A 26313-nucleotide genomic window follows, 5' to 3' on the forward strand; every position below is an offset into this window, starting at 1 on the left:
AGAGTAGGACATGACTAAGCGACTAAGCACATATGCGTGTATGGGCTGTACCTCAAACAGTAGTCTTGGCTTCACCTTTCAATTCCAAGACCAGTGTTTGTAAGATAGAATCACCCTGCCAGCCCCTAGCGGATGAGGAGTTGGGAAAGTCTTCCATTCTCCTGTTCCTACATATAGGCCAGCCTGTAGGGTTTGTGGAGCTGAGCAAACCTTACAGACTTCCAGGACCAGCTCACTCAGACTGGCCTAAGCCAGTCTGGCAAGTGCCCTTCCCTGGCAGGAAGCCCAGGCCAAAGTCAATGCCAGCTTGGCTATGGGTGGGGCTTGTTTGGCAGAAGCTATTATATCGAAGCTGCCCTTATATAGAAGGGAGAGGCGGGACACATTGCCTTAAAAGGAATTTGTATTCTTGGGAAGGGATAAATCTCAATTTTTCCAGTGGCATTTGCTCCCTAAGCCCAGGTTAGCATCTTAAGGGCCCATAAGAGAGGTTGGTCAAGCAGGACCTTGGAACTTCTTCCAGCCCAACCGCTCTTGGCAGGTGGCTTCTCAATGGGGCTATGATCTTCATGAACATCAGACAGGAGGAGGTCTGACCCATTCTTGAGTGGGCAGAACTTCTGAATCTGGCAATAGACTTTGGTGAACACCTCACCCCCTCTTCAAGGGAACACAAGAGCAGGGATGACAAACTTCCCAGGTAGGAACTGGGTCACATGCAATGTAGGAATGGATGGTATCTTTGCACCTGGAAGGCAAATATTTAGGGTATCCTTATGCCCCATAGGAATAAAACTCAGTTCTCACCTGTCTTCTTTAATTCTCAAAGAAGGCATTTACTGGTCTTGCTATTCCCAGGAAAGAATGGAGCTGCTATAAACTTCTAGTCTCTCTAGACCCCATCTGATCTGTTGTAAAAGACCTCTAAAAGTGAGGTAAGAAAACTCGAGTTTCAGCCTCTAAGTTGCACAGTAATATGGCTTCTTCATATAATTTAGATCTCCAAATAAATCAGGAAAATGAATGAGAAGTCAAGGATTTCAGTATAGATATATAATTTTTATTTAATTTAAAATAAAAATTCAATGCTCGATTGGATTGGGAGAGAATATATGATTTTCAGAATAGAGGAATTTTTCTAAATCATGAAATTACAAGTCATTGATGAGAACAGGCTTCTCCCTCCTCTAGGCTCCTTACAGAGCCTGCTTAGGAAATAAGAGAGGTGAATCATCTTCCTCACCTCCTCCCCACCAGAACTTGGCTCTCCCCAAATCCCAAAAGAGGAACAAATCCTCCATTGCCTCTTCCCATTTCTACCAAGAGTCAGCTTCTAGCCCCTCTGTATCAGGTCCAGGCTCCTGAGATAATGAGGGTCCCTCAGTTCCCTACAGGGCTTGGGCACCTCTGATAAGAGAAACCACAAGTATGGCCATAGAGACCAAAATTGTTTGCTTTTCAAACTTGTGTAGACAGTTGTCAGGGTTCCCAGGTCCAACCATCTTATAAACACATCATAGTCCAGAGAGAGAGGAGGAAGGATGGAAACCCTGAGCAGAAGCAGGCTCCACCACTTTATTACAGCCCTACCTAAGCCCCTCTCACAGGGGCTCATAGGCAGAGAAGCCGGCAGATCTCTTGACCAGTCACTGGGGCAGCAGGGAAGGCAGAGGGCCCCAGGTGGGGACAAGGTGATCTTTGGAGAGGTATGAATGTGCAGGTAATAAAAGGCAAGAAGAGCATCCATATCTCCTCACCCTGGCTAAGGCACCGAGAAGAAGGAACATAGAAATGGTAAAGATGGGAAGAGAAGGAGAAAGGGTCCCTTGGATCCTAGCCTAGGGAAGACAAAAAATATGTAATGGAGACAGGTGGGGACTACCACATGGGCCCCATGACTGTGCAAAGAAGAGCATGTGAGAAGTGGGCAGAGTCACGCCAGCATGTCCATTACCCATAATGCTCCCCTAACCCCACTCCAGAATAGGAAGGAAATGAATTACAGGAGTCAAGGGGGCAGAATCACATAGGGTATTTCCCTGAGCCTAGGGTTAAGAGCTAAAGAAAGCAAGCTTTATATACATGGCAATTTCTATCCCTTCCTAGCCCACTCAATCCCCCTGACCAGCCTGCTCTTATGAGGGAGCAGAGGAGGGGGTTATCGGCACTTAAGGAGGGGGCTCAGTTGGCCTAAAGAGCCCACTCCCCCCAGAGGAAGGGGAATGTCCCTCTACCGGTTTAGCGCAGATGCATTTTTTTTTATCACCATCACTCAAACCCCTCCCCATCTTAGGTCTTTAATAACTGGATCCCTGCCAGAGATGAGGAATCTGAAGCTGGGCAGAGCAGAGCAGAACTGACCAGGCCTCAGGTGTGGTTTATGGGCCCTTGTGAACCACAAGCTAACAAGAGCTAGTCTGCAGGTTGCTCTCTGTAAGCAGTGAGGCGATGGAGGAAGGATCGTAGACACTGTCAAATTCCTCATCTGAGCTCAGTCCTTCGTGCTGGAGGGTTGACTCAGCAGCTGAGCGGGAAGCTTTGCGCCTGAGTCAAAGAGAGGAATACCAGTCAGGGGAGATGACAGAAAGATTAAAACAGCCTCCCTTCTCATGCTAAGGAAACTCAGTTCTCCTAAAGCCTAAAACTACCCATAAGATTCCCCTAAGAAGTAGGGGAGATGGGGTACAGGATGGATACTGAGGTACTAAAAGACATCCATCCTGGCTTTCATCCAGGAATGAATGCCCACGAAGTCCCCTTTTCCCCACCCAGCTCAGGAGAGCTCATTCCCAACGGAGCAGGGGGCAGAAGAGCAGCCCATACCAGGAGTCCTTCTCCAGGGCTTTGATCCGGGCCTGGAGCTGTTCATTGACCTCATGCTGTTCCTCCAGCTCACGCTGGGCTTTCTTCCTCAGGCTGTCCAGTCGCTCAATTTCCTCTTCGGCTTCATCCACCTGCCGCTTCAAAGCCTTCACCCTCAGGCTTAGCTAGGCAGGATATCAAGTCCCCCCATTAGAAATGCATCTGCTGCTACCAAGGCCTGAGACCCTCCCCTGTAGCAATCTTGACAAGGTATATGTAGTTGCCCCCTAGAAAAATGTTGTGACCATAGGCAAGTTCCCTAACCTCATAGGTTTGTCTTGGGGATTAAATGAGTTAATACATCACTTAGAAAAGGTACCCAGTGTATCGTAAGTACTCAGTACCTATGCTTACTATGCATTAATCTAGTCCTTTTGCTCTAATTTCTCTGTCCTTATGGAAAAAAAGTCTAAGATAGAACACATAAGAGGTAGGCCCTCCCCTGGCCTTCAAGAAAATGCATAGTATATACTTGCCCTATGGTTGACTGGCCCTAGCTGCCATCCCTACCTGGTCTTTCTGGTCATTCACATGCTGCCTTTCATCATCAATCTGGATGGACAGCTCTTTAACTCTCCGCTCCAGTTTTCGGTTGGTAGACTGCAGAACTGTCTTCTCCCTGAAAGGGCGGGGTAGGGGGATGTCTAGGCTGTTGCCATTTCTAAAGAAGTTGCTACTTGGCCCCATACTGCCTCCAAGGACTCTAAGGGCTCAGCCACAAGCCCCACCATTAGGCTGGGGAGGATCCAGGGCAGATCCAAAGAACTGGGTAGACAGAGGCCATTCACATTTCAGAATTTCCATAATTCTCTCTTCTCCCTATCAAGAGAAGAGGGCTCCCGAAAGATCAAGCCAGATTGCCATGACTGAGGCAGAAGATCGGGGTGGCGGGGGGGTGGGGGCAGAGGAGAAAAGTCCAAAGGGAGAGAGAAAGGATGGCTCATGTCACCTCTCTTCTGCCTGCAGCCGCTCCTGCAACTCCCGATTCTGGGACTCAAGCTGCGAGAGGCTGGCGCTGGGCTTCTGGAAGCCTTCTGAGCTGGCCAACCGGCTCTTCAAGTCCTTGTTCTGAGAGGGGACAGGAAGCTTCCTTGATTTGCACTCTACTTCCAATAGCTTTCATGGTCATTCTATCCACCTCCCAAGGTCTCTCCCTGAGACTGCCCACCCCACCCCCTCACCTGTCTCTCCAAGGAGATTTTGTCACACTCCAGGTCTTGCCGGGCTGACCTCTCCTGCATGAGCTCTGTCCTCAGCTGGTCCACCTAGCAGGGATAGGCCAGAGGAACTGGACTTGGGGAGGACTGATGATGAACCAGCAAGCTGAAACCAAGCTGGGCAGAGTAAATGGAGGGTGCTCTCTGAATCCCCCAAATTCCCAGGCAACTAAGAAATCACAGCCTACTCAAATGAGAGGAGCCATAAAGATTGAAACAAGGCCTCCTCAGTCTCACCAGGAACCAGAATCCCTTCTGAATGGAGATGGCCCAGACTCAGGTCAGTAACCCAGGCCACCAGGATTCCTTCCTCCATTCAATTCCTGGCTTCTTTCCACTTGAGGAAACCTGCCAACCCCTCCCGAAAGCAGATGAGACTCTGCAGTAGAACTAGTCACGCACCAATTCTGCAGCCAGATCTCTCCAGACATGAAAGATGGGAAGGTAGGGTTGTTTTTGAAAGGGCTGAGAGGCTCTGTCGTCAGGCATAAACATAGATGAGGGGTCAGGAAGGGGCTACCTGATCTCGGCCACGATTCATCCGGTCGGTCAGCAGCTCCACCGTGCTCTTCTCCTCATCTAACTCTGCCTCCAGCCGTGAGACTTTTTCCTGTGGCAGAGGGACAACAATTTGGGTTAATTGTGTCCCAAATGCTGGACACCACAATGCCACTCTCACCTGGACGGTCTCAGACCCCAGCCTCCAGAGATTCTTGTCTCTCCCCATCCCACAATCCGTTGGTCCCTCCCCCTGCCCAGAGCCACCATGGAGCTAGCGCCCTCTGCTGCCCAAGTGAGGCATCAAGAGGAAGGAGCGGGCCCACTTTGATCCTGACCCCTTGGCAGGAGGACAAACCCCAGAATCTGTTTCTCACTGGGGCAGCCCTATTTCCCTAATGGGAAAATAGATACCAAAGCTTCTAAACTCAAGCCAGGCAGTACCACATAGAGACTAAGAGTGTGGGCACCAGAGCCAGACTGCCTGGGTTTAAAAATCAGATCTACCACTTCCTTCCCTGGTAGTTCAGCGGGTAAAGAATCCGCCTGCAATGCAGGAAACCCCAGTTCAATCCCTCGGTTGGGAAGATCCCTTGGAGAAGGGAAAGGCTGCCCACTCCAGTATTCTGGCCTGGAGAATTCCATAAACTGTATAGTCCATGGGGTTGCAAAGACTCGGACATGAGTGAGCGACTTTCACTTCATTTCACTTCACCACTTCCTAGCACAGGGGCCAAGGACAAGTGGCTTAGCCTCTCCTCATCTGTTTTCCACATCTGTAAAATGGACAAAACAAAACTACCCATTCCAAAGGGCTATTCTCAGGACTGAGGAGCTGATCAGTCATATCTGACTCTTTGTGACCCCATGGACCGTAGCCCACCAGGTTCCTCTGTCCCTGGGATTCTCCAGGCAAGAATGCTGGAGTGGGTTGCCATTCACTTCTCCATTGGATCTTCCAGGCCCAGGGATCAAACCCGGGTCTCCTGCGTTGCTCAAGTTTACATGATTCTTAAATACTTGGCACATAGCACAATATATTAAGCATTTGCTGCTATTATTACTGTTGTCGTTATTGCCAAACACCGCAAATTGAAAACCACTGTTGACTCTAAAGGGGAGAAACTGCTGCTCAGCTCCAGCCAACGATTACCATGCAGAAAACTCGGGACTCAAAGCCCCTCGTTGTTATATTTTTCAAAGGTAAACAAGAGGCCAGAAATCCAAAATTTTATTTGACGTCTTTAAATTTCTAAACAGTGGCGATTAATTCAAAGTTGCTTAAAGCACTGTAGTCAAACAAAACCCATCAGCTGTGGGCTGCCAGTTTTCTACCCCTAATACAGAAAGAGGCTGGGAGTGCCCTGGCTTTTCCCACAGAAGTCCCACCTGTGCCAGGATCCAGACCTCCCCCCACCTTCCCCCACCCTGCCTCTACACGTCAACCCCTCACCTCAAGGCTCTTGAGTTGCCGGCTCTTGTCATCCTGAGAACGTTTTTTGTTCTCTGCCTCTTGTTCCAGCCCCTGCAGTCGCTGGACCAGCAGCTCTTTGTCCAGCCGGGCTGTGTCCCGATCAGCCTGGGATGCCTGCAGGGCCTGCCGCAGCCTCTGAGTCTGGTCAGAAGAGAAAAATGCAACAGCTCAGATAAAGTGAGGTGGAGGCGGGGTGGGAGCAGTCCACCCTGCAGGGGAAAATTCTTCAACACTTTAAATCACCTGAGTTTTTAGACAACTGATACTGAAACCAAGCCTCAGGGTGTATGATTTAAGTGGACAAGATGCATCCTGGGTATTGAGATTTTTAAAAATCTCCCCAGGTGCCCCTAATGTGCAGCAGGGTTTGAAAACGCATCAGTAGAGGATGTGTTGTCTGTACAGGAGTGACGTAAGTGCACCGCTACAGTGTACAGCCCCACCTAAGTGCATGCGTGCTCAGCTGATTCAGTCATGTCTGATTCTTTATGACCCTATGGACTACAGCCCGCCAGGCTCCTCAGTCCATGCGATTCTCCAGGCAAGAACACTGGAGTGAGTGGCCATTTCCTCCTCCAGGGGATCTTCCCAATCTAGGGATCTAACCTGCATCTCCTATGTCTCCTGCATTGTAGGCGGATTCTCTACTGCTGAGCCACTGGGGAATGCATCCTCTGTCTGCATCTAGGGTGGACAACTCCCTCCATCCTCCCCCGCCTAAATGATTAGACCTAAACGCAGATCCTAGGATCCTCTGGCAACAGCTTTAATTAAGAGGCAGGCTTCCCTCATGGCTCAGCTGGTAAAGAATCCACCTACAATGTGGGAGACCTGGGTTCAATCCCTGGATTGGGAAGATCCCCTGGAGAAGGGAACGGCTACCCACTCCAGTATTCTAGCCTGGAGAATTCCATGGACTGTGTAGTCTGTGGGGTCGCAAAGAGTCGGACACGACTGAGCAACTTTCACTTCACTTCCTTGGTGGCTCAGAAGTTAGAGAGTATGCCTGCAATGCAGGAGACCCTGGTTCGATCCCTGAGTCAGGAAGATCCCCTGGAGAAGGGAACAGCTACCCACTCCAGTATTCTAGCCTGGAGAATTCCATGGACTGTGTAGTCCATGGGGTCTCAAAGAGTCAGACACACTTAATTAAGAGGCAATGAATGACCTTCAATATAAGAATACTGGGAGGGTTCCCAGTATCCTGCCATTTAGGCTTCTACCTCATCCTGAAGCCGGCTTAGCCCCCCAGAGGTCTTCTCAGCTTCACTGGCCCACTCCTTGGCCTGGCGCTGGGCATCTGCCACCTCCCGCCGAGCCTTTTCCTTGTAATCCTCCAGCTGGGCCTGGAGCTGCTGCAGGGCTTGCTTTGAGTCATCCCCAATCTGTTCCAGCTGAGACACAGAGAGAAGAGCTTTTTCAACCCTGCAACTCTTTAACAGTTGCCTCTGTCCCTTCTCTAGGCCCAGACTCCCAAGGTTCTCCCAAAGCCTCCTTCCTGCCCCAACAGCCCTCTCTTGCTCTCTCCTGGACCTAGGTCCCTAGTATGGCTGGGAGTAATATACAGACCTCCTGGATTCAAATCCTGCTCTACCACTTAGCTGTGCAACCACAGGCAAGTTACTTATCCTCTCTGTCTCAGTTCCTTATCTGTAAAATGGGATAATAATAGTACATCACACGGTTGTTGTGAGAATTATGTTAATTAATTATATACGTACTCACAGCAGTGCCTGATACAAAGTAAGCCTGAAATGACCATATTTTACCAAACCCATGATACCAATGATTATTATAAGGTATACCACTGACAGAAAAAGTTGCCAACTGAACTATAACATACCACCAATTATAAGACAAATCAATTCCAGAGATGATACAATGTACATTTTAGAACTGATGAAATAGGTGTTTGCTCCAGTTTTATAAATAAGAGTCTAGGTGGATGACCTTACTCGAAAAAAAAGCAATTTATTTCCTTTTCTTCCTTTCTCCTTCCCTCCCCTGAATATTTAATTCTACCAATGAAAATTCCTGTTTTAAGGTCTTACAGATGTCTAAGGAGGGACCATAGGCCTTTTTTTCCCCTTCCCCTAAATATAAAGTTCTGTCAATGAAGGTTCCTATGTTTAGGTCTCATAGACTTCTAAAAGGAACTCCAGGAGACAGACGGTCTCCAAGGATTAGACCGTAAAGGAATGGGATGGCAGGGGTGGGCAAAAACACTCAGGGGACACAGGAAGGATGCCACTCTGCCTCTTTGGCCTTGGCTTCCCCAACAATGAACTTGAGGAAAGCAAACACCACACGCTGTGACCCCATTCCCTCCCCTGTCCACTGCTCCAGGCAAGCTTCTGTATGAGCTGAGCCTCTTCCTGAGCCTGGGCCAGCCCGTGCCTACCTCCTTGTTCAGCCGGTCCACAGTCCTGTCCAGTAAGCGCTTCTGCTCCTCCAGCTCGGCCTTGCTGCGCCTGAGCACCTCCCGCTGCTTCCCCTCCTCCTCCAGCGCCCGGTTCAGCGCCTGCTGCTCCTGCCCCAGGCGGGTCAGCCCCCGCTGGGCCTCCTCTAGCCGTGCCTCCAGTGCCCGCTTGGCTGCTGCCAGGCTCCCCTCCTCTTCCTGAGCTGCATTTAAGGCCTCCTGTAGCCGCTGTTTCTCTGCCTGGGAGAGGAGAAGGTGAGTGATGTTGGACCAAGAGGATGCAAAGCTCAGGCTCAAGCCATTTGGAGGTGAGCAGCTGGGAGGGAGGAGGAAGAGATATTTCTGAAAAAGGTGGACAATGAAAACAGGCTCCAAGATCAGAGACCATGTAGAGTGGGAGGTGGACAAAAACACTAGGGCAAAGGCTAAGACATTCACACCAAAGCACACTCCAGAAACAAACCCAAGGTTAACAGAGGGCTAGGGAGGCAAATAGAAACACATTACAGGCAAAATAAAAGTGATGGCTGAGTATTCCCATGTTCATGTTAGTCGCTCAGTTATGTCTGACTCTTTGTGACCCCGTGGGCTATAGCCCACCAGGCTCCTCTGTCCATGGGATTCTCCAGGCAAGAATACTGGAGTGAGCTGCCATTCCCTTCTCCAGAGGATCTTCCCGACCCCAGGATCAAACCCAGGTCTCCTGCATTACAGGCAGATTCTTTACCATCTGAGCCACGAGAGTAACAGTATTAGTCTCTCAGTCGTGTCTGACTCGTCACGACCCATGGACTATACCTCTATCCATGGAATTTTCCAGGCAAGAATACTGGAGTGGGTGCCATTTCCTTCTCCAGGGCATCTTCCTGACCCAGGGACTGAACTCAGGTCTCCTGCATTGCAGGCAGTTTCTTTACCGTCTAAGCTACCAGTATGTAGCCAGGGATGAGAGGACAGAGGACAGGGAGGAAGCCAAAGATGTTAGCGAAAGCACTAACCTCTAGCCGCTGCACCTTGTCCCGAAGCCGAGCCTCCGCCACTTCCCCACCCTCCGCCAAGCCTCGTGCCTCCTTCAGCTGCTGCTCCAGACCCAGGATGCGCCGTCGGAATTCGTCGTTTTCTTCCTGGGTCTCCCGAAGCGTCGTCTCCACTGCTGTTCGACGCTGCCCCAGCACTGCCGCTTCTGTCTCTGCTGCCATCTGAGCCTGAGGCCGGTTCAGAGAGGTGGCTCAGACCCCGGGGCTCAAGATTGCCGACGACTCCCAGGAAAAGCACCCCACAGAGAGCGACTGAAAGAGGGGTGGTACCGCCAGCCAGAGGCTTCCCTGAGAACCCCACCCTACAGAGAAGCAGTGGGTGTCACAAGGTACAGCCCGGCCTCCCCTGCCACATCCTGGCTACGTTTAAGCACACACCTAGGACCGTGGTATTTGGTCTATACATACCCATGATAGGTAATTTTCCATGCCCTCTGGCTCCTCAGCCCTCCAGACCCCTCAGCCTCCACCTCCTAAGCCCTATGCCCACTCCCCTTGCCTTGGAAGCCTCTTCACAGTCTTGTCTCAGTTGCTGGAGGGTCTTTTGTAGCTGGAGGTTCTGCTCTTCCAGCCCCCGGCTCCGTTCAGCCTCGACCCTCAGCTGCTTCTCCAACTCCCGCTCCCAGTGCCGCCCTGCCACCTCCTGGCTCTGCTGCTCTTCCTGCAGCTCCTTAAGTTCCTCCTGTGTCCGACGCAGCTCCTAGAAGGAAGAGAAATGGTGACAGGGCAGAGAGAACCAGCTTGGGATACCAGAGAGTGGAGAAACGGAAACTCTCATACATTGCTGGTGAGAGTGTGAAATGGTATGGCCACTTTGGAAAATAATTTGGCAATGTCTCAAAGAGTTCTTGGGCTTCTCTTGTGGCTCAGCAGGTAAAGAATCTGTCTACAACGGGGGAGACCTGTGTTCGATCCCTGGATTGGGCAGATTCCCTGGAGAAGGGAATGGCTCCCCACTCCAGTATTCTGGCCTGGAGAATTCCATGGACTGTATAGTCCATGAAGTCACAAAGAGTCAGACACGAATGAATGACTTCCACTTTCAAAGAGTTAACCATAAAGTGACCATATGACCCAGCAATTCCACTCCTAGGTATATACCCAAGAGAACTATATAAGCATATGATCACAAAAAAACCTGTAAGTAAAAGTTCATAGTGGCAATATTCATTATAGCTAAATATAGAAATGACCCAAGTGTCCATCAGCTGATGAACAGATAAGACTTCCCTGGTGGCACAGTGGCTGAGAATCCACCTGCCAGTGCAGGGGACACAGGTTCAATTCCTGGTCCAGGAAGATTCCACATGCCACAGAGTAATTAAGCCCATGCATCACAAGTGCTAAGCTCGTGTGCTGCAACATTGAAGCCCACTTGCCTAGAGCCAATGTTCCACAATAAGAGAAGCCACCGCAATGAGAAGCCTACACACCACAACAAAGAGTAGGCTCCACTTGCCACAACTAGAGAAAGACCAAGGAAAGCAATGAAGATCCAGCACAGCCATAAATAAATTTTAAAATGTTTAAAAACTGATGAAGAGAAACAAATGTGGTATATCCATACAGTGGAATATTATTCAGCCATAAAAAGTAACGAAATACTGTTACTTGGTACAACACAGATAAACCGTGAGAAACATACTAGATGAAAGAAGCCAGACACACAAAAGGCTCGATATAATAGGAGTCCGATTATATGAAATGTCCAGAATAGGCAAATCCATAGAGAGAGAAAGTAGATTAGTGGCTCCTGGGAATGAGAAGAGTGACTGCTAATGGATACAGGGTTCTTTTTTGGGGTAATTAGAATATCCTATAATTAGATAGTGGTGATGGTTGTAAAACTCTGTGAGTGTACAAAACCCCACTAAACTGTATTCTTTAAAAGGGTGACTTTTATGGTACATGAACTAAATCTCTACTTTAAAAAAACTATGTGGAATAAGAACAGATGAGTGTATGAATAAAATAAAAATAGCTATTTTTTTTCAAATGCTAAAAACCAAAGTATGTGACACAATAAATATTCGTGTGATTTGCTGATCTGATTTTTTTTTTAAATATTAAAATATGATTTCTGGTTCTAATTATCTAGTAGCTACTTCTGAAATTCAGAAAGTATCATAATTAGGCTGAAAGGTTGTTTATATATATATAGTGAGTCTTCTATATAAGACACTAACTACAAAGAAAAAGAAAACTACCACAGTGTGTGGTTTACAGTGGACTGGGTTAGTCTGTTTTCCTAATGTATATGTTATGCTATGCTATGCTAAGTCACTTCAGTCGTGTCCGACTCTGTGCGACCCCATAGACGGCAGCCCACCAGGCTCCCCCGTCCCTGGGATTCTCCAGGCAAGAACACTGGAGTGGGTTGCCATTTCCATCTCCAATGCATTAAAGTGAAAAGTGAAAGTGAAGTTGCTCAGTCGTGTCCGACTCCTAGCGACCCCATGGACTGCAGCCTACCAGGCTCCTCCATCCATGGGATTTTCCAGGCAAGAGTACTGGAGTGGGGTGCCATTGCCTTCTCCATGTATATGTTATAGGCTGATTAAATATTTAATAAAATGTACTTAATATATGAGATAAATGAAACAGTAGTTATTACTTTTTAGCTTTACCTAGCATAATAAATCAATTGAGATTGTCCAGAGGAATGTCCAAGTTGCCTATGTCAGCTAATATAATGAACAAACTTCAGACTATCTTTATTTGTTAACTTAATAACAATACAGTAAAAACTAGGAGTACTTCTGATTTGACAACCACCAAAGTATATTTGGTTAACACTTATTATCTTTTTCTCCACCAAAAATTTTTTTATAAGCTCAAGCTTTTATTTTTCTGGGAAATCATCATTCAGAGGTATATTTCTTTACTCATTTAAAAATACAATGCTTACTGATTACAGTTAGGTAGCCTTATAGTAAATGTATGATCAATAAGCATTGATTAATTAATACTTGTTAACTGATTACCTACTACATACCAAGCATAGACAATCAAAGAAATGTAGACCCAGAAGGATTCTCAAGAGGCTGTAAATGCCAATTCTCCATAATTATAATTAATGAAAATATTTTCTAACTTTCAAATCATTTGAAATAAAGCACTGCTTTCTTGTCCTTCATAAACTAATACCAGGAATATGAAGAAATTATTTGTGTTAATTTCAATTTTATGAGATTGTTTATAAAATATCCACGCATGATAAAAACATTTAGTTCCCTGGGTCTAGATTCTGCAGTAGCCTTCAAATTACAATTTGGCTTCCCATGTAGGTCAGCTGGCTGTGTACTGCAAGTGTTCCAATCCATGTGACAACACTGCTCATTGTAAGTTAATAAACCAGTGTTCTAATTGTAAATGTTGGTTTCATAAGTGTAGTTAATGAGTCCCCTCTAAAAGATGAAGTAACCCTTGCTATGATGACCAAATGAGGTTTCCAAGCTTGCAAAAATGAGCCTGGAGTTTCACAAATTCACCTCAATGTTGCTACCCATGAGGTCTCTTGGGAGGCAGCCAGCAGCCTCTGGCTATAACCCAAGCTGGCCATGGCGAGTTCTTTCCATTAGAAATGTCTACAGTGAATGAGGAGACCAGTCCTGCCGGAGTGTGTGCTGCGAAGAGATAAGGCTGAGCAGGCAGGAGGAAGTCTGAAAACAAAGCAGTAGGAGACAGCATGAAGGCCCTCGTGGATGGGTGAGGCATGTGCCCATCACCCTAACCTGCCCTTCTGCCCCCCAGCTTCCAAGTACCTTCTTGAGCTCCTCCACCTGGCGAGTATCTCCAGCACCAGTTCGGGCCTGCCCTAGTTCCCTCTGCAAGGCCTCTATCTTCTCCCCAAGTTCCTCTTCCAGCTCGTCCTTCTCCATACGCAGCTGCAGGAGTCTGAGCCCAGCAAGGTGAGATAAAAGGGAAGGGAAACAGAGTGAGGCCACCTGCTGGGGAGAGGCTAGAAGAACAATGAAAACCACCTCCCTGGAGGTTAATACACTGGGCCCCCGCCCTCAGGAGGGAGGAAGGTGGATACAGAGAAGGGCAGTTTGAGAAAAGAGCACAGCGCTGACGGAGAAGAGCAGGGATAGAAGAATCCTGGACAAGCTTCCTGGGGGGGACTATCCTTACTGCTGCTTGGTGGCTCTAAGCTCCTCCTTGTTCTTCTGAAACATGTTCTGCCAATGCCCTGTCTCCTCTGAGGTCTCCTCCAGCTCCTTCTGCAGCCCCCGCACCAGGGCTGACATCTTCTGCTTCTCAGCTTCTAATGCTGCGTGGTCCTAGTGAAGAGAAGAGTCAGGGGCCAGGAGGTTCATAGGCGAGAGCTAACTCCAGAGCAAAGTGTGAGAGTGCAGATGGTAAAGCTCAGATCCAGAGGCACTGTGCCAGCTGCACACCCTGACACCCAGGGAGCCTGGCGCAGCGCTAGTACAAGGCTCTCTTCCTAAGACACAGTCTGCCTGTCATCTAGAGGGAGTCTCCTTCATTATTTCCCCATGGGACTTCAATCACACACCCTCCTGGGACTTCTGGCCCGCACTCCTTCTCTCCACCCTTACAGGTTTCCTGACGGAGGTTTTCATTACATCTCACACGTGTCTTTTAGCAGGAGTTCCAGTGATGACCAGGAAAAAAAATCCCCAGATACCAAGACCTCAAGGCAGCCCCCTTCCCTGGGATGCCCTCTTTTCCCAGCCCTGCTCTTGTCACATGCCTGGGTCGCGTCCTGCATGCTCCGGCGAAGCTGTTCGGTGTCCCGCTGGTACTGCTGCCTCACGTGCTCCACCTCTTGGTCCCGGGAGGCCACCTCCTCCTTCAGGGCGCCCTTCAGGGCCGTCAGCTCCCGCTCCCGCAGCCTCAGCTGCTCCTCCACCCGCTGTTTCCCCTCCAAGACCTCCTCCAAAAGCTCCCGGGTCTCTATCAGGTCCTGGGGAAAGTGAAGGTGGAAGTACAGAGGTGACCATATTAGAATCCACCTGTCTGTTAATTCATTCATTCATTAATCCAGTCAGTCAAAAAATATGTATTGAGCACGTCTGATCTGTTAGGCACGTGAACAGGTGCTTTCTGCCCTCTACAATGCCTAGTTAGGCTAAAGGAAATCCACCATTCTGTCTCTGGGATCACCCCACCACTGAGCCTGCCTGAAAGCACCCTAAAGAGACAGTCAGCTACCTCCTCCCCATACTTTGGGGAAACAACAGATGAGCAGACTTGAGGATGCTCTTGCTGAAAGGGAGCAGAGATGAGAGTACCCCATCCTACTCCCTGGGCTTTCCCTGGTGTCAGATGATAAAGAATCTGCAAAGCAGGAGACCTGGGTTTGATCCCTGGGTTGGGAAGATTCCCCTGGAGAAGGGAATGGCAACCCACTCTAGTATTCTTGACTGGAGAATTCCATGGACAGAGGAGCCTGGCGGGGGCTGCAGTCCATGGGGCCACAGAGTTGGACATGACTGAAGCAATTAATACGCACACCCTCCTCCCTACCTTCATTAGCACCTCCTTAGCAGCTTCAGGACCGTGGGCCTGTTTCAGCTTGTCCTGCAGCTCCATCACCTGGGTCTCCAGCCCATGCCGTACCCTTTCACCCTGGTCCAGGAGAAGCTTCATGTTCTGGAGCCTAATAATCAATCACAGACAACATTACTGAGCATTAAGTGTCAGTCCATTTTCTAAACACTTTACCTATAGTAATTCCTTTAAACTTCCTTCAAGCATTTGTTCAAATCTAAACAATGTCTCCCCTGTTTGATTTAATACTATAACCTGCTCCCCTACAACCCAGCCCTCCTAAGGTTCTTTAACCTACTCTACTTACCACCTTCTCACATGTTACACATTTACTTACATAATATGCTTATTGTTTACTGTCTGTTTTTCCTCACTAGAAACTTTGCTTTATGGTTCACTGATGAACCACAGGAATCTAGATCAGTACCTACTATATAATACTGATCACAAAACTTCTGCTACATGAATGATTGAATCCTCACAACAATCTGGTAAGGCAGGTATTATTATTAAGCCCATTTTACAGATTAAGAACTTGATGCACAGAGGCAAACCCAGGCAGCCTAACTCATGCACTATGAGCATATCTGATAGAAAAGGTAAAGAGAAAGGTCCCATCTTTAACCATCTCTGTCTGCCCCTTTCAGCTTCTGGAGATTTCCCTGTCTCCCCCAGCGCTGGGGGAGTCTCTGAATATGGCTGAGGTCCCCACATGGCCCTGCGTGCACCAGCAGCTGCACTCACTCCTTGGTACTCTGCTGGGCCTCCCCCTTCCTCCTCTCCAGCAGCTCCTGCAATCGGCTGCACTCTTCTGCCTTCTCCTCCAGCTGCCGTTCCAGCCCCACCTGGGACGGCTCTAGCTTCTGCCGTTTCTGGAAAAGGAAAGGAGAATGAAACAGGTGAAGGGTAGGTCAAGCCTCTCAGAAGGACCAGGAATAATGGAAATGTCTAACACCTATTGATATTCACTATGTGACAGGCGCTGAACTAGGAATCTTATGTATATTATCTGCATTTAAGCCTCAGATGAAACCTTGTAATGGTCCTTATACTTGTAATGGTTTAAAATATGTCCACAGATTCTTTGCCATTCCTTCCAAAAGGTGAAACCTCTCCCCTTGTGCAGAGGCTGGACTTAGTATAGACTCCCCTGGAGTACAGGCCATCTCTTCTAACAAACAGAAAAAGGAGGAAGTGATGTGTCACTTCTAAGACTAGGTCATAAAAAGGCACTGCAGCTTCCTTCTAAGCTTCTCTCTTGAATCACTCACTCTGAGGGAAGGTAGTTACCACACTGTGAAGACACTCAAGCAGCCCTATGAAGAGGTCCACGTAGCAAGGAACTGAGGCCTCCAGCTAACCACCATTGAGTAAGCCATGCTAGAAGTAAATCCTGCAACTCCGGTCAAGTATCCTAATGACGAGACCCCCAGCCAATATCTTGACTGGAAGCTCATTACAGGCCCTGAGCCACAACTACCCAGTTAAGTGGCTCCCAGACCTTGGACACTCTGATACTGGGCGATGTTTGTTTTGAGGTAATTTATTACACAGTAATAACTGTGTGTATGTGCTCAGTTGTGTCTGACTCTTTGTGACCCATGGACTGTAGACTACCAGGCTCCTCTGTCTACGGAATTTTCCAGACACGAATACTGGAGTGGGTTGCCATTTCCTACTCCAAGGGATCTTCCCAACCCAGGGATCAAACCCCCACCTCCTGCACCGCCTGTGCTGGCAGGCAGACTCTTTACCACTGTGCCAAGGTAGAAGCAGTGTTTAAAAAAAAAAGGAGTACAAAGCCTTGAGCATAAGACTGACCTGAATTTTAAAATTCCTCTACAACTTACCACCTTGGGCAATTCACTTCATCTTTCTGATCTTCAACTTTCTTATCATACAAGGGTCCAGGATACCTACTTTATAGGGTCACTATAATCATTACATATTACTCAGGATAGTACCTACTACAATAATTCAGCTCAATAAATGGCAGCTACTATTACTGCCATCATTATGATAATGATGAAAAGAACTGAGGTAAATAATTTGCTCAAGATTTATACAGTCAGTAAGTGGTAGAGCTGGGCTTCCCTGGTGGCTCAGATGGTAAAGAATCTGCCTGCATTGTGGGAGACCTGAGTTCAATCCTTGGGTTGGGAAGATCCCCTGGAGGAGGGCATGGCAACCCACTCCAGTATTCTTGTCTGGAGAATCCCATGGACAGAGGAGCCTGGCGGGCTACAGTCCATGGGGTTGCAAAGAGTCGGATACAGCTGAGTGACTAAGCACAGCACAAGGGGCAGAGCTAGGACAGGACTGTCCAGAGGAACAGAATGAAAAGTAGTTGGACCCCTGATGAATGTGTTCTTCCTCTCCAGGCTCTGGAGAACCCCCAAAGTCCTTCCTGGGACTAGCACACACTCTTGTCTCATCTCTCAGGACACACAAGCGCTCTTCCCACTGCTTGGAAGGGCCCATCCAGGCCAAGTTTCTTCTCCCATGTGGTCCTTCACCCCTCCTGCACCTCTGACCCTCTCCTCACCTTCACCTCTTCATCCAGCTTTTTCTGTAGCTCCTCCACTTTTTGGGTGAGTTCAGCCTGCCCTACCTTAGCAGAACCAGGAGAAGCCATCTGCCAGAGACACAGTGGGGAAAGAAGTGAGTCCACATCCAGATTCTGAGGCACATGAGGCCCTAAGCCTGCCCCCTCACTCCACCATGAGAAGGCCACTCACCACCAGAGGCTGCAACTGCTCCAGCACCAAACTGACCTTCCTCCTCACAGAGGTTTCACTTTCTGAGCTTCTGGAGGATGAAAGGACAGATGCAAAGGTAAGGGGAGGCAAGGGATGGAAGAGATGAGGGAAGGGAGGGTTATGAGCAGGGAAGATGGGGAACAAAGCTAGAACAAGAAAGTGACTCTGCTGTTGGGAGGGGTCCCCACTCACCCCTCTCTCAGGATGCCATAGATGGTGGCCTTCACGTGATCCATACTGCCTGGTGGGGCGGCCTCCTGCTGGTCTCGGAGAAGGTCTGGAGTTGATTTGAACTACACAAGAAGTAAACCCAAAGAAATCGGGAGGTTGAGAAGATTAAGCCAGAAGCGTGTATGGGGTACAGGTAGAAGAGAAGTGGCAGTTGGGAGATGAGGCCCTTCAAGCATGAAGAACGAGCCTGAAAAGGGGGTACAGAGGCAATACTTCTGAGGCCAGAGCAACAGGCCAGGAAGGATCCACCTCTCACTATTGCTGCAAACCAGATTTTGCTCGACAGGCAGCTCTCAACCAGTTGTGAGCTGTGTCACAGGCTATTTGTCACTAATGGCAGTTAATGTACTAGAATGTGTAAATGATTTACTTTTAGAATAGATTTAACTTTGTCTCAGAGTAACGTCACTCCCCTACTCACTCACATTCCTGAGTGGGAGACAAAGATGGGAGTTTTGGCCAGAGCAGCAGAGAGCCACTCATATCCTCCAAGCCTGCTTCACATCTGTGGCAGCCCTAGCAAATGCCAGTGACTGAGGCACACACAGTGGTCTGGCAAGAACGAGTTAGCTCTCCAGGCTTGTGAATGGTGATTTCACAGTTACTTCCACTTCCTTTAGAATTCTGCCCATGGAAGTATCTTGTACATGTGAATATCATCTGTTAAGCAGATGGATAAAGTGGAAGACAACATGTAGACTCTGCTATAGACCATCTGAGTCCACTAGGGGGCCCAGGGCTGGTGGGTTGGGGCTATGAGAAGGGGCCAGGGGTTGGAAGCCACAGAAGGATGGGGTCTGACCTGTAGCACTGCAGGGTCCTGTACTCTCCCCCGTGGCTCCTCAAAACTCTGAAGGACCCAGTCCTGGGTCTGACGGGCACGGCTAAAGCTGCCTAGAGAGCTCTGGGCTGATGGTTTCGAGCTGCCCGTGCGCTGGTCATGCTTTGTGCCACGGATCCAGTGATCAGGGGACTGGCGCTCCCGTTCCTGGAGGGTGGCCCGTGGCAGCCGGTTGTCCAGGCTCTGGCTCCGCTTGCGCTGTTCAGGGGGCAGCATCCGCGTGCGGCGGCCAGTCCGGCCCCGGCTCTGGCCCCCATGGTGACTGTCAAACTTGTTGATGAGTGAGTCCACCGAAGACAGGGGGGCAGTGTCAATGGTGTTGCCAGGGGAAGTCCTCTGCGGGGCCAGCTCCAGCAGGCTGGTGCTCCTATTGTCTGGATCCATCAGGGAAGGGCCTGCCAGGGAGGCCTGGGACTGGGAGCGGAGTAGCCTTCCGTTCCAGTGGGCCCCGGGCTCCTCATCTGAGGTGCTGCCCTGCGAGGGGGCAGGCAACTCCCTGGCCTGAGAGTAGGGGCTCTCAGCAAGTTCCGAGTCAGAGCTCAGAGCTCCTGGCGCCCCTCGGTTGTTGGCCCCCTTGATCTGGACCCCAAAGGAGTCACCGCCTTTCTCTCCACTGTTAAGCACTACAAAGGGCTGCCCAGCAATGCCCTGCACGCGCACAGCAACCCCGTAAGTACTGGCTCTTGCATCCTTAGCTGGCCGTCGCCCACCACGACGTAGGGTGCCTATCTCTGCCTCACCCACTGGCTCTGTGATGAAGCGAATCTGGACTCCATGGTCAACAGGGCCCCGGGGCTCGGCCATGGTGGACGCCTGCTCCATGGATAGGAGGGGTCCTGGAAGATGAAGGAAAGAGCTTAAGCTGAGAGATTAGAAATAGAAACCCAGAAACCTCCACTTGCCCAGCTTCTACGGGGCTGACTGCCTGCCAGTTCCCTCTATATAAAATAGTGGTCCTCATCCTTCATCTGAGCAGCAGCATCTGAAGGACTTGTTAAAACACAGACTCCACCCGCTCCCCACCCCGACCCTCTGCAGAGTATCAGACTCAGGAGGTAGTCCCCAAGCGTGGATTTACATTTCTAACAAGTTCCCAGGAAATGCTGATGCTGTATCCAGATTCCACACTTTGAGACCCACTGACCCAGAAGGACTTCTTTCCTCTAATACAGTCCTGAGGAGCTTGGCTTTGCCAAAAGTTTAAAGACTTTTCTTCATCTTCACACATACACATATAGCACTACCGTATGCTTCCCCCAACCCCAAGGAAGGCACAAGCCCCACATGCAGATGCCTCCAGCCCAGTGGAGAACTGGGGCCTCCGCTCCCAGAGCTCATTTTAAATACAGCAGACCCCAGGGTATGTCATCCCATTTCTGGGAGGATACTCAAAGAAACCAACAGCAGTGATGGCATCAGGGGTGGGGGAACTGAGGATAGGGGACAGGGCTGGGAGAATGACTGGCTCTCTCCTAGACATCTTTTTGTCCCTTTGGGGTTTTTTGTTTGTTTATATCATTTACTCATTTACTGGGCTGTGCCGGGTCTAGTTGTGGCATGCAGGATCTTAGCTGTGGCACATGAGATCTAGTTCCCTGACCAGGAATCGAACCCAGTCCCCTACATTAGGAAGGTAGTCTTAGCCACTGGACCACCAGGGAAGTACCTTTTGGTCCCTTTTGAATCTGGTCCCTTTTGAGTACTGCCTACTCAAGAAAAAAGTAAGTGTTAGTCACCCAGTCAAGTCCAACTCTTTGCAACCCCATGGACTGTAGCCAGCCAGGCTCCTCTGTCCATGGGATTCTCCAGGCAAGAATACTGGAGTGGGTTGTCATTTCCTTCTCCAGGGGATCTTCCTGACCCAGGGATGGAACCCAGGTCTCCCACCCTGCAGGAGGATTCTTTACTATCTGAGCCACCAGGGAAGCCCACTCAAGAAAAGATTTAAATAACATTTAAGAGTACCAGTCCAGGGAGTTCCCCGGTGGTCCAGTAGTTAGAAGTTCATGCTTTCACTGCCGGGGCCAGGGTTCAGTCCCTGGTTGGGGAACTGAGATCCCGCAGGCCATGTGGGATGAGTCCAAGAGGCCCCAGGGCAGGCAGACTTGTCCATCTGAGGGCCAGAGCCAAGACCACCTGCAGGTCGCCTCCCTGGGTCCATACTGCCTAAGCCCAGAGTCAGCAGATGGAATGTAGTCCAGGTATGTGCTGGCTCCAGGAACTTGGGGAGGAGAGTTTCTCCTCTAAGCAAATAAAAAACCAGCTTCCCCCACCCCTTCTGCTAACCTCCACCAGGGCCTAGCACCAAACTGGAGGAGGAGCCTCTGAAGTGCCAGAGACACAAACATACCTAACTCAACCCTCCAGAAGAGCTCTGGGCCAAGGAAACTTGGCAAGGCCCCTTTCAGGCAGGGACTGTAGAAGGGCTAAGCAGCCCATGAACCAGCGGGAGCAAGGAAAGGAGGGGCAGAGCTCTAGGTGAGACAGGGCTTGGAGTAAGAGCATTCCTAACATTCCCAGTCCCTCCCCTCCAGAGGAAGATACTGCGGGGAGGAACCCCTTATCAGCAATGGTTCTTCACCTTTTTGGTATTTGAGAAAACATGAAAGCAATGCACCCTTCCCCCAGGTGACAGCTCACCCAGACTTTTAGCACAGCATCTCAAAAGGTCCTCAAAGCCCACCTGTGAACCCGAGGACCCCATCCTTCCACTGTGCAGACAATGGGGAGGACCAACCTCTCTGGACCAACCAACCTCTGACTCAGATACCCAAGACAGCAAGATACTTAGTTGGTAGGACCCTATGCTGGAATTCAAGTAAGAAATAGGACCAGAGGGATTCCCTGGTGACTCAATGATAAACAATCCACCTGCCAAGGCAGGAGACACAGATTCAGAGATCTGGGAAGATCCCACATGCTGTGGAGCAACTAAGCCCATGTGCTACAACGACTTAGCCTGTGCTCTAGAGCCTGGGAGCCACAATTACTAAAGCCCAGGCACCCTGGAGCCCATCCTCCACAACAAGGGAATGAGAAAGCCAATGAGAAGCCCATGCACCACTAATAGAAAAAAGCTCAAGAAGCAATGAAGACACAGCACGGCCAAAAATAAATAAATAATTCTTTTTTAAAAAGAAAAGAAATGGGACCAGAAAAGAAGCTACAAGGCAAAGGTATAAGTTCTCCAAGCCACTCATCCGATAGAAAAGGCTCCAGACTAGACTCCGGATCTGACCTGGAATCCTTGTTTCTGCTCTTCACTTAATGTATATTACCTTGGACAAACCACAACTTTTCTAAGCCTGTTTCCTCATCTGTAAGATGGGCATAATGATACTACCTCACAAGGTAGGTAATTGCCCAAGAGAATTAGACAACAACAATTATATGGGTATATACAACTATAAAAATTTATTAAGTTATACACAAGATTTTTGCCCTTTATTTACTTAGATTCTACTTCAATAAAAAGAGGGCAAATGACAAGATAGTAAACATGAACACACCTAGCAGCAAAAGCCTGTCACAAAGTTGTCAACAAATGTTATCCTGCACATATGCTGCTCCTTTCAAGGGGGCCTTCTTGGCTTCATTTGGTTTACAGAAGGATGTCACTTCCTCAGAGAAGCCTTTCCTGATCCTTCCCTCCCACAGACTAGATCAGATGCACATTATATACTCCACAGATGGCCTCATGAGTTTGCCTCAGTTTATTTTTTTAATTTATTTTTAATTGGAGAATGATTGCTTTACAATGTTGTGTTGCTTTCTGCCATACAACAACATGAATCAGCCGTTAAGTATATACATGTCCCCTCCCTGTTGACCCTACCTCCCACCCCCTACCCCATCCCACTCCCCTAGGTTGCCATAGAGGACCAGGTTGAGCTCCCTGAGTTATACAGCAACTTCCCATGAGCGATCTGTTTTACATATGGTAACATGTGTTTCCATGCTACGCTCTCAATTCATCCCACTCTCCTCTTCCCCAGCCATGTCCCTAAGTCTGTTCTCTACATCCACGTCTGTTCCTGCCCTGCAAATAGGTCCATCAGTTCCATTTTTCCAGATTCCACATGTGTGCATTAATGTACAATATCTATTTTTCCCTGACTTACTTCACTCCATATAACTGGCTCTAGGTTTATCCACCTCACTAGAACCGATTCAAATTCATTCCCTTTCATGGCTGAGTAATATTCCATTGTATACATGTACCACAATTATATAGTTATCGAGGGACAATTTGTTTCCTGTTTCCTCCACTTGATTATAAGCTCCTGGAGGGGAAACAAACATTGCTCTCAGCTGACTCCTGTGTCCCCAGGGCCTAGCAGATAGTAGACATCAACATGAATCTATTAAAAGTTGTATCCTGAACCAAGGAGAACTCACACAGCCGTGGGGAGATTTCCCAAGGATCCCACACAGCCATTTCTTGTTTGCCCTAGTAACAGAACCTCTTCCTGGCCTGGACTCCCTGCCCTCTTCAGTCATAATTTTGGAACCAAATGTGCCTAGACTGCCAGCTATCAAAAGTCATGATGTGGCTCTACCATGATAGTATATCAACTGATCTTCCAGATTCAGGTCAAGGAGTTCTCAGCCTAGTCCCAGAGAATACATAGCCCCTTGCCCACCCAGGAGCATCAAGTTGCTCAGAGGCGGAACCAAGCCTACCCCTAGGTCCCAGGGACTCCCATACCTCAATCTTCTTCAGCCCCAGAACATGTGAATCCAGGGCCAGGAGGACTGAAGGGATCTTTGGAGTGGGTCAGAAAGCAGGGCTCTAAATGATTCAACATGGAAAACCCGAAACCTATCCGCCTTCAGTTACAGAGGACAGCGGGGCGGGGTCCAGGGAGTAGGGCAGCTCCAAGGTCTTGCGTAAGCACCAGAGGCAGGTAAACAGTGATCGAGTGCCAGGCAACAGAGAGCCCAGAGCCTCTGCTCTCACCAGATGCCTGACCCTGCTTTTCCCACCACTGGCATGTGCCCAGGGCGCTCTTCACCAACTGGACTTGGGAAGAAGACTAGACCACAAGTTAATTCAGCTTCATCTGTCTGCCTGTCATTCCTGCCTGCGAGGAGGGGGCGGACACAGCACCTGTATCAGGCAGCCACTTCTCCCTGAGTTACTCATTAGCCTGCCCTGCCCCAATTCCATCATCTCTGGCCCAGCCATAAGCGTCTGGCTTCCAACTAGGAGTGACAGGGTCTCTGGACTCCTGGCAGAAGTGGGGGTGGGGTGGTTTCGGGTGTGCCCAGGAAGAACTGGTATATAGAGGGCCTTGCAATATACTAGATGCTATATAATTGGCAGAGGCAGAAAATGGGTAGAGGTACACTGATTAGACTCCCCTTGGAGGTAACAAGGAAAACAAAATAGAAAAGGACCACTCAGTGACCTTGATCTTTTGGCTCCTATTTTCTCATACAGGTAATGAGATAAGGTTGACTGAGGATCCAAAAAGAACCCCCCAAGTGTACTCCTGGTTCAGTCCACTGAAACAGCCAAACCTGAGCGCCAGGCTACAGCTGCTGGGCCAGTGGGGGCGGGTGGGGGGGGAACACAATGAGGAACTGGGCCCCTGCAAACTGGCTGGACAGGTTTGAGAGGCAAGAGGAAGGGGAGGGCCAGGGAGACTCCACTGGCAGTTTGTGAAGCAGATCAGAGAAATTCCACACCACAGAGGAGGCAGAGGGGCAAAACCAGGGGCAGGGACTCTGTCCAGCTTAGATGCCAAGGCAGAAGGTGGGAAAGGAACAGGCAGGAGGAACAGAGATACGAACAGATACACAATGAGCCTGGTGAGTGAGAGACAGCCCAGTGTGCGACAGGAAGACTGTCTCCCTCTACCCCTCCCTCTTGAGAGTTTCCAAGGTTGCATTTCAGATCCCACATAACCTGGGCCACCTCCCTGGCTCTTAGTTCTCCCCTTGCCTAGCATGAAGAAAACCAGCGGCCCTACTCTTCTCCTCACTTCCCACAGGGGTGGTGGCAAGCAGGTCAGCCTGGGGAAAGCAGGAAGGGTTCTAGGAAGCCAGAATCCTCTTAGGGTCAGGCAAATCTCTGGATTAGCAGTCCCCTAGGGCCAGCCCCCCATTCCCAAATACCCAGGATGAAAAAAGAGGTATGGAGGCATGTGTAAGCAGCCTGTCGACTACATAGCGGTTGCTAATTATTTCCCAATTATAACAACTCCTCAGGCAGGGCATCAAAGGGGCCAAGTTATGGCTGGCTCTGGTTCCCTCACCTGCCTAAGGCAAGGAAATCTGCCTCAGAAGTTTAGTCTAGGCCCTCATGTGCACCTCTCATCCAGCCTGAAGACTTAGAGGTGCTGAATCTCCTAGTCCTGGGGTCTCCTGAGGAGCCCTGCTTATTTCCTGCACCAGTGTCTTCTGCCAGTCTGACAGCCACCACAGTCCAGCTGTTAGGGATGCCTGGTGGGGTCTCAGCGAATAATGGAGAATTTCCAAGAGGCATTGAGAAAATTTGTTAGGCTCCCAAACCTCACCCAACAGCTTCATCTAGAACCCCAGAAGTATGTGTGCTTGGAGGGAGGGTTTGACATTAGCTCCCAGAAAGAGGCCTCATTAGAAAAAAGTATTTCTACATATTTTGTAAGCCTAGGGATCAGTGCTTACTCAAATCCCTCTCTCATACAGCACTCTCTCAAGAGGAAGAAGGAAAAATCCTCTCTGGCAAAAAAGCAAAGGAGGACAAATGTTGAAAGCCTTAGTTTCACACCTAGCAAAGAGATGGGGGTATCCTCTCCTTTTACCTCTCAGTGTCTATTAATTGCACCTGTCTCCTCCCATAGGTGAAAGGTTAAAGACTCCACACCTCAGAGCCATCTCAAAGCCAGAAGAGAGGTATCAGGGACGGCTCAGACTGGCAGTCGGGGAAAGAACCTCAGAGAAACAGCACCTTTCCACGCCCTCTCCTTTCCGTCTCTGAACCATAGACAGCAAGTCCCCTTTGCCCTACCGAGACTGACTCCTTCCCCCTACCATTCCGGTCTCCAGGAGAAATTCTGCCCGAGGGACTGGCGTCTGACCTCCAGAGATATCTTGGCCCTGAAACGCTTTCATGCCCGGGGAATAGCCTCAGCCTCAGGTGCCCCTCACCTGGCACCTTCCCAAGCACCTGCGTCTGGCACCTTAGAGCAGAAGCCAGCTCTTTATCAGTAGTACTCCCACCCTACCTTGACCTCCCCTCCTCCTCTCGCCAACACAGCACCTGTGCCCTGGGTATCTCTGATCGCCTTGACTCCCGCCCCTCAAGGGTACACCTGAGAGCTCGCCAGCCTCTTGGGTGCCCTCGCCTCCCGCCCGGTTCACTCACCCTAGCCGGGCTCGGCGCTCCCGGGCTCGGGCTCGGGCTCGGGGAGAGCTGCACGATCGGCTCCCGGGCCCTCCCCCTCTGTCCCTCCGCGCTCCCTCCTTCTTTCT

At 49.5% G+C, this 26313-nt stretch overlaps 1 protein-coding gene across 3 annotated transcripts; it reads right to left on the reverse strand.

The window, feature by feature from the left end:
* Positions 1-1038: 1038 nt before the first annotated feature.
* On the reverse strand, positions 1039-26313 carry CGN (cingulin). Of its 3 annotated transcripts, none has more exons than XM_027533633.1 (21): positions 26207-26313; positions 18817-19691; positions 17976-18076; positions 17763-17832; positions 17570-17659; positions 15769-15896; positions 15001-15133; positions 14225-14437; positions 13642-13790; positions 13272-13404; positions 10007-10207; positions 9469-9675; positions 8453-8710; positions 7275-7445; positions 6031-6192; positions 4600-4689; positions 4044-4127; positions 3812-3930; positions 3373-3481; positions 2824-2987; positions 1039-2544 (listed from the first exon to the last, which is right to left on the reverse strand). In XM_027533633.1, exons 2-21 carry the CDS (start codon positions 19675-19677, stop codon positions 2403-2405), a joined length of 3585 nt encoding a protein of 1194 aa, XP_027389434.1. In that variant the 5' UTR covers positions 19678-19691; positions 26207-26313; the 3' UTR covers positions 1039-2402. The 3 variants fall into 3 exon arrangements, 2 of the variants coding, with proteins under 2 accessions (XP_027389434.1, XP_027389441.1); XM_027533640.1 differs by lacking the exon at positions 26207-26313 and adding an exon at positions 23564-23644; XR_003509587.1 differs by lacking the exons at positions 1039-2544; positions 2824-2987 and adding an exon at positions 3591-3681 and having other exon boundaries at positions 3390-3481.

This window comes from Bos indicus x Bos taurus, chromosome 3 (assembly GCF_003369695.1).
Source record: "Bos indicus x Bos taurus breed Angus x Brahman F1 hybrid chromosome 3, Bos_hybrid_MaternalHap_v2.0, whole genome shotgun sequence".
NCBI classification, from domain to species: Eukaryota; Metazoa; Chordata; class Mammalia; order Artiodactyla; family Bovidae; genus Bos; species Bos indicus x Bos taurus.

Coding starts and splice junctions, on each gene's coding strand:
- CGN (XM_027533633.1), bottom strand. CDS start 19,677: ATGGAGCAGGCGTCCACCATGGCCGAGCCCCGGGGCCCTGTTGACCAT. Junction 13,791..14,224: donor GCATGCAGGACGCGACCCAG/GCATGTGACAAG, acceptor TCTCTTCACTAG/GACCACGCAGCATTAGAAGC. Junction 13,405..13,641: donor CTTAGAGCCACCAAGCAGCA/GTAAGGATAGTC, acceptor TGCTGGGCTCAG/ACTCCTGCAGCTGCGTATGG.